The 20,484-nt window shown below is 39.2% G+C and overlaps 1 protein-coding gene across 2 annotated transcripts in view; it reads left to right on the forward strand.

The window, feature by feature from the left end:
• HMG20B (high mobility group 20B) overlaps positions 1 to 20,280 on the forward strand; it is a 39,558-nt gene extending 19,278 nt beyond the window's left edge. The window contains exons 8-10 of one of the 2 annotated variants that reach the window (XM_083179435.1): positions 1,442 to 1,657; positions 15,719 to 15,851; positions 20,013 to 20,280. In XM_083179435.1, the coding sequence (XP_083035561.1) occupies positions 1,442 to 1,657; positions 15,719 to 15,851; positions 20,013 to 20,025 (362 nt within the window). In that variant the 3' untranslated portion in view covers positions 20,026 to 20,280. Of the gene's footprint in view, positions 1 to 1,441; positions 1,658 to 2,014; positions 3,025 to 15,718; positions 15,852 to 20,012 lie in introns of those variants that run through there. The other variant, XM_083179436.1, reaches the window with a different exon arrangement.
• Positions 20,281 to 20,484: the final 204 nt, after the last annotated feature.

A 20,484-nucleotide genomic window follows, 5' to 3' on the forward strand; every position in this document is an offset into this window, starting at 1 on the left:
TTTCTATATTATTTTCATATATATTCAATAGTTAAGCCTGTCAAAATGATTGACACCAGGGCCATATTATAGGGGTGATGGTGGTCGCTACTCACATGTCAGGAGCTCTGTCGGGAGTACTCTAGTGGTCATTGGGGGCACCACAGACGTTAGGTTTTTATTATACAGGGTGGGGCACGGAAACAAAGTGTTTTTGGAATAATCAGAATTTTTTCTTTTAGTTTTTTTCCTGTTAAAAAATAAATAAATAAAAAAAAATATATATGTATCCATCAATTGTGACCGGCACTCCGGTATTGAAACAGGTATACTGGTCCCATTGCCTTTCTTCGACCAGAAGAACCCCTCCAACCGCTGTATACAATAAGGAATCAGGCGGCCCTCAGGAAAAATCTCTGTGTAAATAGGTGCAGCATTTATTTGGCAACGTTTCGGGGATATCTCACCCCTTTCTCAAGCCGAATAAATACTGCACCTGTTTTGTGTATGTGCGTATGTGTATATATATATATATATATGTGTGTGTGTGTATATATATATATATATATATATATATATATATATATATATATATATATATATATATATATAGTGTATAAACACACACACACACACACACACATACAGGTGTTCCTATAAAAAGAACCAGGTGGCAGTCCACGAAAATCTGAAGCGGTGGTGTTTATTTGCTCATCAACGTTTCAAAACCACTCCGGGTTTTTTCATCAGGATAAACAAACATGTTTCATGTTGTGGGGAAGGCACCCCGGCACTATTGTACCACCCCGCAAGGAGGGGGCTGCAAAATCGAGTGCCAGTCAACATGATATATATATATATATATAACAGGAACGTGCAGCACTTCTCTGCAATATAGCAGAAAATTGTATTTTATTCCAAATGTTTCAATATCATGTAGACATTGATATCAGGGCACTCACCAAGCAGCAATTAAGGCAATGTTTTTTTTTATTTCATAGCCAACAACAGATAAGCCGACGTTTCGGACCTAACAAGGCCCTTGATCAGGACGCCATGACGTGGAGGAGATGCTCGACGGGCCCTATTCAATGCTGTCTTCCCCGGCAGCATTGAACAGGGTTTCCTGGCAGAACGAGCCCGACATCTCTAGCTGTCAGGCTCGTTCTGCCGAGAACAGCCGGGAAGTGACGAGCTGCCGGCTGCAGCTCGTCACTTCCCGGCCGCAACTTGCGGCCACGCCCCCTTTTCGCCGCTCGGCGGCCGGGACATTGAATCCCGACTGCCAAGCTCCAGGCGAGCTAACCGAGAATGGGACAGGCTAGCTCGACAGCTGTGCCCCTGACATTGAATACACCCCTATTTGTTTGTCTGCTGATCATGCCAAAAGCAAGTACCATATTTGAATGTTTATTATCTCTTAATACAATGTCTAATGTTTCTATGAATATTCTACTTTAAGTTCGTGAAGCAGAGCTGAGGAGATTGCGCAAAATGAACATGGAGTTTGAGGAGCAGAATACCATCTTACAGAGGCACACTGAGAGTATGAATAGTGCTAAAGAGAGAATGGAACAGGAGCTAGCACTAGAAGAGAGGCAAACAATGATCCTTCAGCAACAGCTACAAACTATTAGACAGATTCTACTAACCAGTTTTTCCTCTCTGCCAATTCCAGGTTAGTAATTGTGTTTTTTTTTTTTTATCAATGCCTCTGACAAGCACCTTCTTTATAAAACAAGGCAATCTTTGTAGATTAGGGCATCCTCTATCAACTTGGCATTGCTTCCACATATGAAGGGAAGATCTCTGGAGAGATATTGACCCATTAATTTTGGATAGCTTCACACCAAGCACTGATCTTTTTAGGTGCAGGATCTTGTAGTGCGTATGGAAATGGGATTATATTGTATAGTAGTGTTATTGTATTGGTAAATTGAAAAATCACTACTACAATCCGTTAGAAGTACAAATTTATTGCATAGCAGTGGTATATTGCATAGGTAAATGTATTTTTTTCCCCTCCTCTTTCTAGAGTTCCATTACTCTGTCATGTTGATGTGTGATGCTTTTCCGAGGAATCAATAGCAGGAAAAAAAGAAGTAATAATACCACTATAGGTCATTGGTACTGCATGATCTGGAATACTGTGGCTAGTTCTGGAGACTACAAAATGATATAAATACCTTTTATAGAGTGTACAAAGAAAGGCAACTAAAATGGTGTATGGCCTACATCACAGAACTTAAGCAGGAAGACCAAAAGAGCAGAGAAAGGAAAGGGGGACAGGATAGAAACTTTCAAATATACCAAGGGTTTGTACAAGGTACGGGAGGGAGATATTTTTCAAAGGACATAATCTAAAACTGGAGGGAGGGAGGGAGGTTCAGGGGTAATTGAAGGAAATGTTACTACAAAGAAAGGGTAGTGGATAAGTTGAAAAGCCTCCTAACAGAGGTGATAGAGGCTAGGGGGCCCATTTATCACAGATCGCATATTCATTGTGATCTGGGCTGGATCTGTGAATCTGCACCGACAGGGGCACAAAATGAGCAGTCCCTGCAATGTGCTCTGATGGCTGCCGGGGGGAACGCTGCCCCTGTGCGGTCAACCAGACTACTCACACACACAGCGGCCACTTCCAGGGAGAGTTTCAGAGGAACCTTCTGCACAGCCGGTAATGTGGTGAGTAGCCTATAGACTACAATTGGCTGCCACCATTTCAGATGGCGGTTACTGAAGGGGGTCACTCCTAGAAAATGCACTCAAGAGCCCTTAAAATTAAACTCCACAGAACAGATCAGTCAGTTTCTAGATCTTGAAACATATTGTACTGGACCATCTTGCAGATACTCTGGGCAATGAACCTTATTGAGAAGCACCAATTCCCAACTTCTGCATACTCAAACACCAGAGACCACACTCCCTCTACCTAGGTAAATCCTGTTCCTCATCCCACATCTAAACACAGAAAAGACAAGACAAAAAGATAGAGAAGACAAGAAAAAACTCTGGTGCAGACCGGAAAAAACACCTGACATAGGATAATAGACCCTCCAGCCAATCAGTAGCTCAAGAAAAATTTACCACATACATAAATTGAGGATACAACCATAAAAAAATCTGTTATGGGTATCATAAAAGTGTCCTTCAGAGGTCCACAAACGCACCATCCTTCTGACCATCCTAAAGACCTACTGCAATGAATATATGGAATATAAAGGAAAGAGGCGTACCCTACTTACAGTAGGCAGGGCAGCGTAAAGGCACGTAGCAGTTTCTTTATTCTTCTTTTCTTTCTTCTTGGTTTTATTCTTTTTCTGTTTTCTTACTTTCTGGGGACCAACTTTCACAATGTGCTCCTCGGTTGTGGTTCAAAGTGATGAGTATAGTGAAAAAGACGTAATATATAGATTAGTAATTTATTCACTTTATTGAAAAATTAAAGAGGACACCCAGTGATGAAATTAGATGAGATGGTGCTAATAGGGTCGTACCTTACTCACCAAAGTAAAAGTAAGGTACACATATAAAGGTTTCTTTCACTTGAAGACGTTCTATTTCATCTTAAAGACCATAACAATAATGGCGTACCCCAACTCACGTCTACTAAGATTTCTTTACACACGTAGCGTGTTCTTTATATGAAGGGGCTTGACCTTGGCCAGAAGATGTAAATTTTCCTCTCCAGATGATATGGTGCAAAACAAAACAATATAATAAAAATGTGTTAGATCAAATTTATGTGTCTCTATGTCATAGCGGGCACAGAGATTTATTCTCTTAGGGGGTGTTTATATTAATCTCATTAGAGGGTACTTGTGTCGTACCGTAACTCACACGTGAAAGTGCGATTAAACACTTATAAAGGTATCTTTGTGTGGAGAAAGAGTATCTCCACTGTGATGCTTCTTATATTTAATGAAGGTGAGGAGAGAGGTCCCAACAGTAGATTATATTGGCGTACCCAAACTCACAGTCATACGATGTTTTCACCACATATAGCGGTTTCTTTTTAATCCTGGGTCTGGGGGATCTTTGTAATCAATATAGATAGTTCCAAACAGAATAGTTCCAAAAAAGGAAGATAGTCTTTTCAAAAATGTATTTTATTGTAAAAAAAGTGGCACAAAAATATCCTTCATCCCAACAATGAGAGGATCCCAATGAATATCCAAGAGGACTTCCACAGTAAGTCCCAAAATTTACAAAAATATGTATAAAAATACAAAACACGATAAAAAATCCTTAAAAAATATTTAAAAAATACATACAAAATCCAGAGTACAGGTGTCCAAGGGAAGAATGATGGCTGCTCACTTTCCACAGAAATCTGTCAACGCGTTTCGGTGTCTACACACCTTTTTCAAGACATATCTGTGGACTGTGAGCTACCATCTTTTATACTGAGAGCAGCCAATCAAAGTACACAGGAAATGAAATAGTTACAATTGTACTACATTATTCAAAACCCAACGTATACAATGCAAAGATTATAGTTTCTATCCTGACATGTTAAGAAATCACATTTAGTTCACAAAACTATACATATAAAGTTCAAAAATATTCACAATCGTCCATTGTTCTGGATGGCATAAACGGTCACCATAGCAACCTGCACGTCACTTCCTGTTACCAGGTCCGTTTTGAAAAATAATGCTAGAGCTGCGATCGTGGGCCCCTAATACGTGCGCTATCTAACTGCACATATGGGATGTAAATCCTGAATGCCGGAGATGACATACAGACTCAAGAAGAAAGCCGCGATGGGTGTTCAGAATAGACGCGCTGTGATCCCCTTATCGCTTCCGGTCGCTGGAACGCAGACTACGGAAGCCCGGATGGATCAGATGTCAGCGCTGGATGTAAGCTTCCGTTTATTTGAACCGCATAACGCGGAAGTAGCTGGTTATGACGGCCTGGCTTTGGAATGCATTGCACGTTGCCATGGTGACCCGCATCACGCCACTATATAAACACAGAAAGAGAGCAATTAGATGCTGTTAATTTCAACAATTGGTTTGGCATATTTTAGATAGATCTATTCAAAGCGGAATGTATTATATATACACTTATAAACAGTTTAGAAATTGCGCTATGTTCAACATATAGATCTCGATGACTGTTCACTTGAATAGTATACATGGCACAATTCAAGGAATACATCTCAAAATCAATCACTTATATTAAGACTTTTATGCATTCCGCTAAAGCTCTATATACAGAGATCATCACTGATGAAACCGATCAGAAAAAATGAACACAATTTTTGTAGAGAACAGTGACCTCGAGCTTCAAGGCACCCTATTAGAGGAACCATTTCAGCTCGAAGTCACTGTTCAAACCACCCGGTATGAGGGTCTTACAGTTGAAGATGAGATTCATCTCCATTTTTGCCAGAGGGGTGGTATTGTCATTATGTCTGAGATTATTTTTTACAACTCTGAGTCCACAGAATGAGGTAATTTCTGTGGGAGAACAATTATGTACAGCTTTAAAGTGAGCTGATAGTGCATGGGATTCGAAACCGTTCTTAATATTTCGAATATGTTCTCCCAGTCTGATTTTCAAGGCCCTAGTTGTACGACCAATATAATGTTTTTTACAACTGCATTCTATGGTATATATAACGTTCTTAACATTGCAGGTAATAAAATCTTTGATATCCATTTTGTACCCATTTATCATGTAATCTGTAATCTTATTGGATCCTCTACTTTTTACATTCTTGCACCCCACACAACTTCCACACCTGAAAAAGCCTTTTGTATTTATTCTCGACATGGGCGGTTTTGAGGTATATGTACTCTTTACCAATGTGGATTTGATGTTGGGGGCTCTACGATATATATGCTTGGGTAAATCTGGAAGTAAATTCTTTAGAATGGGGTCGCACAGCAAAATTTCCCAGTGTTTTTTAAATACCTTTTCAATTCTTTTGTGTTCCTGTGTGTATGTGGACACGAAAGCAAAGGCAAAGTTGTCTTTCTTAGTTTTTGTTTGACTAGCAGTAGGAGGGTTTGTGGTGTTATTAGTCTCTACCAACTCTATTTCTTTATCTAACTTTTCCTTCTCATAACCACATGCAATAAATTTCCTCTTCATATCAGTGGCCTGTTCTCGAAAAACTTTGTCGTCAGAACAATTTCTACGTAATCTTTTGAACTGCCCTTTTGGGACTGAATTCAGCCATTGCGTGTGGTGGCAACTTGATGAGGAGATGTATGTGCCGGAGTCTGTGGGTTTACGATAGTTTTTATGTTTAAGTACCCCCCCCCTCCACATATACTGTAATGTCTAAAAAATTGATAGTTTCCTCATTTATTTCAAATGTGAGCTTTATGTTGCAATTATTATTATTTAAATGCTCACAAAAAGTGTTAAGGGTTTGTTTGTCCCCTTCCCACACGAAAAAAATATCGTCTATGTACCTAGCGTAGGACACCAGATTCGCCCCAAGTGGGTTGTTTGCCCAGATGTTATTTAGCTCCCATGCCCCCATAAAAAGGTTGGCATAACTTGGGGCGAATCTGGTGCCCATCGCAGTACCGGTACGCTGAACATAGAAGTCCTCATTGAACAGAAAGAAATTATTCTGTAAAATAAAAGATATACCCTCCAGGAGAAAGTCTTGGAGGCCTTGGGGTTCTTCTGACAAAGAGAGAAAATATTTAGCGCTTTGTATGCCCACATCATGCTCAATTATGGTGTAAAGCGAGCCTACATCGGCCGTGACTAATAGGAGGTTTGGTTTCCATGTAATTGAATCAATAAGTTTGATAAAGTCACCAGTGTCCTTTAAATGTGACTTATTGAGGCACACCAAGGGTTGGAGATGGTGATCTACAAACATGGATAAATTGCTTGTAATTGATTCCACCCCGGAGATTATAGGTCTTCCAGGGGGATTAGTCAGACATTTGTGGACTTTAGGCAAGATATAGATAACAGGCGTTATAGGTTTATCGTTAAGGAGGAATTTTGCCTCTCCTGAAGTGATAATGTTTTTGTCTAATGCTGTTTTTATAAGGGCCTCTAGTTTTTTTAAAGTGTTAGACGTGGGGTCCCCTCTTAGCTTTCTGTACGTCTGTTTGTCATTCAATTGTCTCATGACCTCTGTCTCATATTTCTCAATATCTAGCACTACAATCCCCCCCCCCTTATCTGCGGGCTTTACGATTATTTTCTTGTTATCTTTAAGATTTTTCATTGCTTCCTTCTCCTTCTTGGTTAAGTTTGATTTATTCTTTTCAGTTTTTATCGATTTTACATCTTCTAGGACCAATGTAGAAAAAGTTTCCACATATGGTCCCCTGCAGTGTTGAGGGTAAAAAACCGACTTCGGTTTAAACTTAGATATGGTCTCTTCACTGTTGATATCAGTGGTGGACGACTCGGTTTTTTGGAAAAACTTTTTTAAGGCCAATTTTCTAGTGAATCTTTGAAGATCAATGTAAAGTTCAAAGTTGTTAATATGATTAGTAGGTGCATATTTTAACCCTTTCTGTAATAGATTCAATTCTTCTTTAGATAGTTCATGTGAACTTAAATTAAAAATTTTCGTAGGTTCAATATTAAGATTTTCATTTTCCACTATCTCTGGGTTTTTTTTCCTTTTCTCTCTCTTCTTTTTATAAGTTTTGCTTTTTTTGGGGATGGTTTTTCTTTCTTTCCCCCCTCTTTTTCCCCTATATTTATGGTAAACTATCTGTTCGGGGAAGAGGTCTGGCTCTCTTCTAAAAAAGGAGAATAGCATGGGTCTAGATCTTCATTTAAAGATTCATCCTGTAGGAGTGGGCTATATCGATTTTGTATTTTGAAACTAGCTGGATTGGGTCTTATCTGCTCTCTGTTTCTATCTCTATAGATTTTTGATGGTACTCTCCACTCGGGTGTTCTTTTTGACTCATTGGTGTGATATCTTTCGGTTCTACTTGGAGAATATCTTTTCCAATGAGAGGCATGGTTTGAGCTTCTCCCATTATGAGTGCTAAATTTTTGATAGGGAGATTGGTGTCTGTTATATCTATATGATTCCCTTTCATTGATATAAGCTCTCTCATCATAGTTTCTTATTTTGTATCTATAGGGATCCTGTGTATAGTTTTTCTTTGTGTAAATTCTCTTTTGTCCTTGGGTATTTTGTTTAACTTCTTTGGGGATGTTTTTGGCAGGTTTTATGTCCTCAGGGGCTTTATTTAGTTCTTCCTTATCCCTTTTAAATTTCTTTACTTTCCTTTGAATTATTGCCCTTTCTGCTCTTTTAACGTTAGCTGAGATGGTTTGTTCAAGTAATTTGAATTCCTCATTTTTTGCATAAGGCAGGGCCAGTGATTTATACATCTTAATTTCATCCTCTACTTTTTCTAATTCTCTTTTTCTTTCATTAATTATTAATTCCATAAGGGAAAACGAACATTCGTTAATAATAGTTTCCCACTGTTTTTTAAATTCATCTCTGGCAGTCGAGAAAGTTGAGGTTTTGTTAATTTTTAGGCCCTTAGGGATTAGTTTTTGGGATAAATATTTTTCAAGAGTGATCACTTCCCACAGGGTTTTACTTTCTTTCAGGAGCATAGTTTCTAACTTCTCCATAATCCCCTCTAAGTCCTCATCTATGAGTTCTATATCCTCAGAGTTCTCCTCAAACATTTTTTCAAAGTTAGAGCGACGTTGTTCTCTAAATTGGAACATAATGTATTTTTAAACTGACAAGCAGCCTTTACAGATCTTTCTATGAAGGTGACAACACAATACAATTCTTGAAGAAAATAGAAAATGACCTGTGATGGCGCTCTGCTGCCTATGGACTGTACAGACCCCCAGCTATCACCCAATAACTGAAAAAAACGATACAATACACAATGATTGGGGATTTCCAACCACGGGCGCAAGATGAGTTTGTAGTCTTATATATCTTCCTGAATTCTCCTTGACCGTTTCTCGACCATATAAGGGAAATTTCATTTCATTCATTGCAGTAGGTCTTTAGGATGGTCAGTAATAATTACCATCTTTTCTTCTAAATTTCCCTTATATGGTCGAGAAACTGTCAAGGAGAATTCAGGAAGATATATAAGACTACAAACTCATCTTGCGCCCGTGGTTGGAAATCCCCAATCATTGTGTATTGTATCGTTTTTTTCAGTTATTGGGTGATAGCTGGGGGTCTGTACAGTCCATAGGCAGCAGAGCGCCATCACAGGTCATTTTCTATTTTCTTCAAGAATTGTATTGTGTTGTCACCTTCATAGAAAGATCTGTAAAGGCTGCTTGTCAGTTTAAAAATACATTATGTTCCAATTTAGAGAACAACGTCGCTCTAAATTTGAAAAAATGTTTGAGGAGAACTCTGAGGATATAGAACTCATAGATGAGGACTTAGAGGGGATTATGGAGAAGTTAGAAACTATGCTCCTGAAAGAAAGTAAAACCCTGTGGGAAGTGATCACTCTTGAAAAATATTTATCCCAAAAACTAATCCCTAAGGGCCTAAAAATTAACAAAACCTCAACTTTCTCGACTGCCAGAGATGAATTTAAAAAACAGTGGGAAACTATTATTAACGAATGTTCGTTTTCCCTTATGGAATTAATAATTAATGAAAGAAAAAGAGAATTAGAAAAAGTAGAGGATGAAATTAAGATGTATAAATCACTGGCCCTGCCTTATGCAAAAAATGAGGAATTCAAATTACTTGAACAAACCATCTCAGCTAACGTTAAAAGAGCAGAAAGGGCAATAATTCAAAGGAAAGTAAAGAAATTTAAAAGGGATAAGGAAGAACTAAATAAAGCCCCTGAGGACATAAAACCTGCCAAAAACATCCCCAAAGAAGTTAAACAAAATACCCAAGGACAAAAGAGAATTTACACAAAGAAAAACTATACACAGGATCCCTATAGATACAAAATAAGAAACTATGATGAGAGAGCTTATATCAATGAAAGGGAATCATATAGATATAACAGACACCAATCTCCCTATCAAAAATTTAGCACTCATAATGGGAGAAGCTCAAACCATGCCTCTCATTGGAAAAGATATTCTCCAAGTAGAACCGAAAGATATCACACCAATGAGTCAAAAAGAACACCCGAGTGGAGAGTACCATCAAAAATCTATAGAGATAGAAACAGAGAGCAGATAAGACCCAATCCAGCTAGTTTCAAAATACAAAATCGATATAGCCCACTCCTACAGGATGAATCTTTAAATGAAGATCTAGACCCATGCTATTCTCCTTTTTTAGAAGAGAGCCAGACCTCTTCCCCGAACAGATAGTTTACCATAAATATAGGGGAAAAAGAGGGGGGAAAGAAAGAAAAACCATCCCCAAAAAAAGCAAAACTTATAAAAAGAAGAGAGAGAAAAGGAAAAAAAACCCAGAGATAGTGGAAAATGAAAATCTTAATATTGAACCTACGAAAATTTTTAATTTAAGTTCACATGAACTATCTAAAGAAGAATTGAATCTATTACAGAAAGGGTTAAAATATGCACCTACTAATCATATTAACAACTTTGAACTTTACATTGATCTTCAAAGATTCACTAGAAAATTGGCCTTAAAAAAGTTTTTCCAAAAAACCGAGTCGTCCACCACTGATATCAACAGTGAAGAGACCATATCTAAGTTTAAACCGAAGTCGGTTTTTTACCCTCAACACTGCAGGGGACCATATGTGGAAACTTTTTCTACATTGGTCCTAGAAGATGTAAAATCGATAAAAACTGAAAAGAATAAATCAAACTTAACCAAGAAGGAGAAGGAAGCAATGAAAAATCTTAAAGATAACAAGAAAATAATCGTAAAGCCCGCAGATAAGGGGGGGGGGATTGTAGTGCTAGATATTGAGAAATATGAGACAGAGGTCATGAGACAATTGAATGACAAACAGACGTACAGAAAGCTAAGAGGGGACCCCACGTCTAACACTTTAAAAAAACTAGAGGCCCTTATAAAAACAGCATTAGACAAAAACATTATCACTTCAGGAGAGGCAAAATTCCTCCTTAACGATAAACCTATAACGCCTGTTATCTATATCTTGCCTAAAGTCCACAAATGTCTGACTAATCCCCCTGGAAGACCTATAATCTCCGGGGTGGAATCAATTACAAGCAATTTATCCATGTTTGTAGATCACCATCTCCAACCCTTGGTGTGCCTCAATAAGTCACATTTAAAGGACACTGGTGACTTTATCAAACTTATTGATTCAATTACATGGAAACCAAACCTCCTATTAGTCACGGCCGATGTAGGCTCGCTTTACACCATAATTGAGCATGATGTGGGCATACAAAGCGCTAAATATTTTCTCTCTTTGTCAGAAGAACCCCAAGGCCTCCAAGACTTTCTCCTGGAGGGTATATCTTTTATTTTACAGAATAATTTCTTTCTGTTCAATGAGGACTTCTATGTTCAGCGTACCGGTACTGCGATGGGCACCAGATTCGCCCCAAGTTATGCCAACCTTTTTATGGGGGCATGGGAGCTAAATAACATCTGGGCAAACAACCCACTTGGGGCGAATCTGGTGTCCTACGCTAGGTACATAGACGATATTTTTTTCGTGTGGGAAGGGGACAAACAAACCCTTAACACTTTTTGTGAGCATTTAAATAATAATAATTGCAACATAAAGCTCACATTTGAAATAAATGAGGAAACTATCAATTTTTTAGACATTACAGTATATGTGGAGGGGGGGGTACTTAAACATAAAAACTATCGTAAACCCACAGACTCCGGCACATACATCTCCTCATCAAGTTGCCACCACACGCAATGGCTGAATTCAGTCCCAAAAGGGCAGTTCAAAAGATTACGTAGAAATTGTTCTGACGACAAAGTTTTTCGAGAACAGGCCACTGATATGAAGAGGAAATTTATTGCATGTGGTTATGAGAAGGAAAAGTTAGATAAAGAAATAGAGTTGGTAGAGACTAATAACACCACAAACCCTCCTACTGCTAGTCAAACAAAAACTAAGAAAGACAACTTTGCCTTTGCTTTCGTGTCCACATACACACAGGAACACAAAAGAATTGAAAAGGTATTTAAAAAACACTGGGAAATTTTGCTGTGCGACCCCATTCTAAAGAATTTACTTCCAGATTTACCCAAGCATATATATCGTAGAGCCCCCAACATCAAATCCACATTGGTAAAGAGTACATATACCTCAAAACCGCCCATGTCGAGAATAAATACAAAAGGCTTTTTCAGGTGTGGAAGTTGTGTGGGGTGCAAGAATGTAAAAAGTAGAGGATCCAATAAGATTACAGATTACATGATAAATGGGTACAAAATGGATATCAAAGATTTTATTACCTGCAATGTTAAGAACGTTATATATACCATAGAATGCAGTTGTAAAAAACATTATATTGGTCGTACAACTAGGGCCTTGAAAATCAGACTGGGAGAACATATTCGAAATATTAAGAACGGTTTCGAATCCCATGCACTATCAGCTCACTTTAAAGCTGTACATAATTGTTCTCCCACAGAAATTACCTCATTCTGTGGACTCAGAGTTGTAAAAAATAATCTCAGACATAATGACAATACCACCCCTCTGGCAAAAATGGAGATGAATCTCATCTTCAACTGTAAGACCCTCATACCGGGTGGTTTGAACAGTGACTTCGAGCTGAAATGGTTCCTCTAATAGGGTGCCTTGAAGCTCGAGGTCACTGTTCTCTACAAAAATTGTGTTCATTTTTTCTGATCGGTTTCATCAGTGATGATCTCTGTATATAGAGCTTTAGCGGAATGCATAAAAGTCTTAATATAAGTGATTGATTTTGAGATGTATTCCTTGAATTGTGCCATGTATACTATTCAAGTGAACAGTCATCGAGATCTATATGTTGAACATAGCGCAATTTCTAAACTGTTTATAAGTGTATATATAATACATTCCGCTTTGAATAGATCTATCTAAAATATGCCAAACCAATTGTTGAAATTAACAGCATCTAATTGCTCTCTTTCTGTGTTTATATAGTGGCGTGATGCGGGTCACCATGGCAACGTGCAATGCATTCCAAAGCCAGGCCGTCATAACCAGCTACTTCCGCGTTATGCGGTTCAAATAAACGGAAGCTTACATCCAGCGCTGACATCTGATCCATCCGGGCTTCCGTAGTCTGCGTTCCAGCGACCGGAAGCGATAAGGGGATCACAGCGCGTCTATTCTGAACACCCATCGCGGCTTTCTTCTTGAGTCTGTATGTCATCTCCGGCATTCAGGATTTACATCCCATATGTGCAGTTAGATAGCGCACGTATTAGGGGCCCACGATCGCAGCTCTAGCATTATTTTTCAAAACGGACCTGGTAACAGGAAGTGACGTGCAGGTTGCTATGGTGACCGTTTATGCCATCCAGGACAATGGACGATTGTGAATATTTTTGAACTTTATATGTATAGTTTTGTGAACTAAATGTGATTTCTTAACATGTCAGGATAGAAACTATAATCTTTGCATTGTATACGTTGGATTTTGAATAATGTAGTACAATTGTAACTATTTCATTTCCTGTGTACTTTGATTGGCTGCTCTCAGTATAAAAGATGGTAGCTCACAGTCCACAGATATGTCTTGAAAAAGGTGTGTAGACACCGAAACGCGTTGACAGATTTCTGTGGAAAGTGAGCAGCCATCATTCTTCCCTTGGACACCTGTACTCTGGATTTTGTATGTATTTTTTAAATATTTTTTAAGGATTTTTTATCGTGTTTTGTATTTTTATACATATTTTTGTAAATTTTGGGACTTACTGTGGAAGTCCTCTTGGATATTCATTGGGATCCTCTCATTGTTGGGATGAAGGATATTTTTGTGCCACTTTTTTTACAATAAAATACATTTTTGAAAAGACTATCTTCCTTTTTTGGAACTATTCTGTTTGGAACTATCTATATTGATTACAAAGATCCCCCAGACCCAGGATTAAAAAGAAACCGCTATATGTGGTGAAAACATCGTATGACTGTGAGTTTGGGTACGCCAATATAATCTACTGTTGGGACCTCTCTCCTCACCTTCATTAAATATAAGAAGCATCACAGTGGAGATACTCTTTCTCCACACAAAGATACCTTTATAAGTGTTTAATCGCACTTTCACGTGTGAGTTACGGTACGACACAAGTACCCTCTAATGAGATTAATATAAACACCCCCTAAGAGAATAAATCTCTGTGCCCGCTATGACATAGAGACACATAAATTTGATCTAACACATTTTTATTATATTGTTTTGTTTTGCACCATATCATCTGGAGAGGAAAATTTACATCTTCTGGCCAAGGTCAAGCCCCTTCATATAAAGAACACGCTACGTGTGTAAAGAAATCTTAGTAGACGTGAGTTGGGGTACGCCATTATTGTTATGGTCTTTAAGATGAAATAGAACGTCTTCAAGTGAAAGAAACCTTTATATGTGTACCTTACTTTTACTTTGGTGAGTAAGGTACGACCCTATTAGCACCATCTCATCTAATTTCATCACTGGGTGTCCTCTTTAATTTTTCAATAAAGTGAATAAATTACTAATCTATATATTACGTCTTTTTCACTATACTCATCACTTTGAACCACAACCGAGGAGCACATTGTGAAAGTTGGTCCCCAGAAAGTAAGAAAACAGAAAAAGAATAAAACCAAGAAGAAAGAAAAGAAGAATAAAGAAACTGCTACGTGCCTTTACGCTGCCCTGCCTACTGTAAGTAGGGTACGCCTCTTTCCTTTATATTCCATATATTCATTGCAGTAGGTCTTTAGGATGGTCAGTAATAATTACCATCTTTTCTTCTAAATTTCCCTTATATGGTCGAGAAACTGTCAAGGAGAATTCAGGAAGATATATAAGACTACAAACTCATCTTGCGCCCGTGGTTGGAAATCCCCAATCATTGTGTATTGTATCGTTTTTTTCAGTTATTGGGTGATAGCTGGGGGTCTGTACAGTCCATAGGCAGCAGAGCGCCATCACAGGTCATTTTCTATTTTCTTCAAGAATTGCACCATCCTTCTGTAAAGTAACAATAATTGCTCAAGAGGATCGACAGGACACTGACTCAATTTTCAGGGTGGCAGAGATATATTCTAAGAAAAGCACATGAGGAGAAAGGGCACAATGCACTGTCAAAAGTACACAGTAGTTCTCTGCCATATAAGTTAACCATAATATGTATTTTTCAAGTGCAGTTTGGATCCTGATCGCTAAAGAAGGATATGAGGACCCAGGTAGTGGGTCCTTATGGGGGGTTTGCCTTGTGGGCCAGACCAGCACTGCTGGTAACCCTGGGACCAATTCTGCTCATTACCTGTGTTGGGTTATTTTTCAGGGATATTTTTACACTGAGTCATAACCTGGGTTTACCTGGGGGACAATAACGAGGGGGGTTTGAACAAGGAAGAAAGCTGAAAGAAAGGCAATTATTTTAGAAGTTGTCAGTGAGGGATCTACTGAATTACAGTATATTCTTCTGCACGTCTGCTGTGCTTCCTTTTTCACAAGATGCAAACCTTTGCATCGTCCAACAGATTCTTCAATTTTAACATGGGCTTCTAGTATAAGGGGCACATTGATGGTAAATTGGCACATGATGTTACACGGTGAGCTAGGCTTTGGTGAAGCACATATATGATTGTCCATAAAAAAAAGCATTCTGCCTTTCAATACTTTAAATTGTGCAAATGTTTTTCCCACAATGCAGGTACTGGAGAGACTCCTACAATGGGAAATCTTGATTTGTACATGGCTAAGCTTCACAATGTGATTGAGGGTAACCCAGCTCAACATGAAAAACTGGTGATCCGGATAAAGGAGATTTTATCCAGGATTAATAGGTGAGTGCTTATTTATGGATCAAAATCAGTTTAACTAGGCAAATAAGATCCCATGCGTACAGAATACAATTATTTCAACTAGTTGTGACTAAAATTGCTCAATTTTGGACACTGGGTCTTTGTCCCAGTGCCTGCAAATATATGTCAGTCACCGCCGACCATCGAATGATTTCTCCTGCTGTGGGCACATGCGAGGAGCTGTGTTTTCAGAACATCCCCTCGTATGTTTTTTTGTCAGGGGGAGGACGGCACTCTGGGACTCTGTAAGCTACGATCTTTGCAGCTTACCAAGTCAACCAGAATCAGGCCCTGAGTCCAGTATCTAACATGCTTCCATTTTATTGTAGACAAGTGAATAAAATAAGATGCATTACTCACTAAATAAATGTTTCTATTATTACCATTGTTATGTGTTCCTGCACCTTTTACAGAAACACATCTTGTTTGCGTGACTATTCATAATGATTCCCCCATCTAAACTGCCATGCCAATATTACTAGTATTAAATTTAATTTTGTATTTCCCTTTCACTGCGCACACTGTTCCACACCACAAATGAATGAAGTTGCACCATTGTGCTTACAATCTATTGTATGAGCAACCCCACTTACCCAAGCAACACTCTCTAATTATGGCTGGCATGTATACAGTTCAAATACAGTTCATATTTCATTCATTTGTTTTTCACGGCAATTTTCATCTCTCATTTTAAAAAAATCTTAAAAGGGGCGTGGCCCGGCCAAGCATGGAGTAAGCAGCAGTTCTGCTGAGCTCTCTACATCTACCATGTATTTTATCATATATGTAGGGAGCTCTGTTGTATTCTGTTTTCCTGAATGGATGCTGGGCATCATGCCTGACTACCTGGTCACCCCAAGCCTGTGTATAGGACTCTTTGGATACTTGCTACGGCAGAGCTCGGTTTACCCCAGGTGGCGCCAGGTCGCCACGGCATCCAGACTTTCCTGTCTGGTGACTAGAGCCTGTCGTCTGCTGAGGAGAGAGGATGCAGCGGCAGTGTGTCTCATCTCCTGCCAAAGCCACATAGCTGTGGATAGCAGTGTCGCACCTCCTCTCCCCCCCCCCATCGTCCTGCATGTACGGTGGGCAGCTATTTGAAACCCGCTCCCCTGCTGCGGTTATCAGCGTGAAACAACCCCCCCCCCTCAGCATATCTCAGAGATCTGGACTTCTACCCCGTGGCTGGCTATTTTAAATCCCCTGCCCTATAGCTCTGGACCTCCTGCCCCTATCTACCCCCTTAGTGCAGCAGTTTGCTAGGGAACCCTGCACCTCAATATAAATAGTACTGGATGTGGTGGCCCACCATTTTAAACCCCTTGGCAACGAGCAGGTTAACCCCTGGCAGACCATGCTAACCCCATACCAACAAGCATTTACCCCTGGCAGACCATGGTAACCCAATAGCAATAAGCATTTAACCCTGGAAGAGCGTGTAACCCCATTGGCAATGAGCAGGTTGAACCCCTGGCATCAAGCATGAAACCCATAGCAACTAGCATGTAGGTAAGCAGAACTTATGTGGCATAGTATGTAATTATGGCATATGGTATTATATGTAATGAGAATTCCGATGCTTTATATGTTTAATGGACATTCCAGCGTGAGGTATATGTAATGGGCATTTATGGCATGTGTACATTTTTAAGGCGCACCTTCAGCGCGCACTGTCCTTATTAGTTTATCTGGCTCCTACATTTTCATCCTGGCTCCTAGATTTTAAAGAAATTTGTTGAGCCCTGTGCTAGGGTCTACTTGTCGAGACCCAGGTGACGTGGATCTTCGTGCGATGCTGCTGTTCGGTTCTTCTGGCACCTAGTTCCTGAGCGTTATGGTGGCTCCCCAGTGAGTGAGGCAGAGTGGGACACTGTTTCAGCTGAGACATGCTGCTGCAGACCGCAAGGGGGTGGTGGCGCCTTCTTTGCTGCCTGTCTATCTGGCCAGGGCGCTCGTGGTTGACCACTGTTGCCTGCGATAGGTCACACGGAAGCTCTTTGACTTTGCTCAGCATTTGTGCTTCGGGATTTGCCCTGATTTTTTTTGTAGCTCATTACATCAGCTATTTGCCAACTACTTCAGTAATGCTTGGGAGCAGTTTGGAGTGTGAAGCATTGTTACAGCCCACTCGGATCGCCTATGTTATCTTTCCTGCGTGGATGCCCAACTAGGGAGTTTGTGGCCGAGGATTCCTGCACACAGGATACTTGACCCTTCTGCGTGATTTTACCCTTGGACTCCTGATGTCACTCATCTCCTGGACCACAATATATTCACATAGTGGAACTGCTATTGGGTTAAAACTGTCAGTCCCCTATACACTTGGCCATCTTCTTTTTCGTGGCCATTCTACAGCTGAAGGTTTGCCTTTTCTGGTAGCTCTCGAATTCCTGCTACGTGTGTTTTACATAGAAACATGGAATTCTACGAGTGGTTTAAACCTCTGCTACTAGACGTTTTCAAAAGATAGATGGCATACAGGGTGATATCCTTTCTTCCTCCTGTACCCCTGAGCGGCGTGCCTAAATTGTTGAGGGAGGTCTGCCGATGTCAATTTCACCTGCAGCCCTTACTACTCCTGTACTGGCTCATACTCTGAACATGTAGTTTTCTATGGACCTGCCCAATATGAGGCTACAGTATTTGCCACTTCTTGCCTGAATGCTTTGATGGTGAAGACCCCTCTTGTCCTACTGATGGAAATAAGATCCTGAAATCTGATGTTTAACTATTCTGGATGTTCTCCTGTTTCTCCTTGGGTGAATGGGGATGAATTTACTGCGCTGACTTTTTTTGCTTTTTTAAGAAACCTGAGAGCTGGCCGGATTAGTGTTTCCCGTTTTATTATAGTTTAAGATGCCTTCTCTAATTGCCTTTTCCTTTTTTTTTTTTCTTCTTGTCGTATATTTATTTATCCTTTTTTAGTTTTAGATTTTATGTTTCTATTGTGCTACCAAGCATTACAGGAGATGGGGAACTCTATAGATTTTTTTTCTTCAACTTTAGTAATTGAACTGCTACACTGCTAATATTATGAGGTTAAAAATATTTATGCTATAGTACTGTTTGTACATCCTGGCTATACATAATTTTTGGCGACTAGGTCATTGCCCCAATCTGTCCGTATGCCTGTTGCTCGGACATAGGAAGGGGGGTGGTTTAGATAAATTCATAGTAGTTTAGGGGGGTTCAACTTTTCTGGGATCCAAGTTTTTTGGTCATACATGGGATGGGAGGGGGGTTCTGGGGAGGTTTGCTTTGGGAAATTTGAGTTTATTTTATTTAGACTATTTTATAGGATGTCGTCTAGAATAAGTGGCTGGTTATATGCTCGTTTGTTAAATTACATTTTTTCTATTTTTGCTGTATGACTTTTTTTTTTTTTTTTTTTAGTATCTGTATTGGGAGTTTTCCTTTTTTTGTTTGCTATTTTTTTATTTAACGAATGGATTTGCCCAAATGGCAACTTTTGGGTACTCCAGATGTTATGGTCTTGTTTTAATACAAAAATACTGTTCCATACTTACATACTTTATGCTACATGCTATTGATATGTTTGTCCCTTGCTATATTTTCGATGTACTGCATGCAATATTTTCTGGTTGTATCTGCCACAATATTTTTGTTTTTTGGATGTATTGTTTTCGAAACGCAATAAAAACTTACTCCATTTTTTTTTTAAATGCAGTCATTCTTGTATCAGCAAAATAGTTAAAACAAGGTACCTTCTTGCTGCTGTATTTAATAACTTATTTATTAACCGTTTCTTATATAGCTCAGCGCTTCACAGAGATTATTTGAACATTCACTTCAGTCTCTGCTCTAGTGGAGCTTACAATCTATATTCCCTACCACATGTACACGTTTTTTTTAGAGTTAATTTTTTTTGGGAGCCAATTAACCTACCAGTATATTTTTGGATTGTGGGAGGAAACCAGAGTACCCGGAGGAAACCCACGCAAGTACGGGGAGAATATACAAGCTCTGCACAGTTAGAGCCATGGCGGGAATTGAACCGATAAACTCAGTGCTGTGAGGCATGTCCTGTATATATGTTACCATAAATGTACATGGTTTTCAGTTAAGAGATTTTGTATATTTTGCTTACATACATTTTTGCACATGTACTTATTTATGTTACAGTGAACACCTGTAAAAGGAATTTCCCACAAAGAACACAACATCAGACCAGAACTATAATACAGTGGCTGCACAGCAAGACATAGACAAAATGAATGCCTGTACATCATCTGGAGACAACCGTGTATTGTAACCAAGGACATTCTCAGCAGCTGCAGAAATGTATTTTGTGAGTCTATTTAAAACAAAATGTACAGTTTTGTTTCTGAAAGATATAGACAAATGTATAATCTAGTGTCCACAGTTTCTGATTAAATGGTAATGGAAGTCTTCCCATTGTGACTAATGATGAAAATGCTGGTGCAGGGGGTTATAGTTATAATGTACCATTCCGTAATGTACGGCTATCTAAAAATGTATTTAAAATATTGTACAAATACAAGTGATCTGTAAATTAAAGCAGCCTGTTAGACACCCCCTTCTCGCTGGGATCTGGTTCAGTAGATTTATACTGAAAGGATAGATGGCCAGTAAG

Source organism: Crinia signifera, chromosome 1, assembly GCF_055691185.1.
Source record: "Crinia signifera chromosome 1, ASM5569118v1, whole genome shotgun sequence".
Lineage (NCBI taxonomy): Eukaryota > Metazoa > Chordata > Amphibia > Anura > Myobatrachidae > Crinia > Crinia signifera.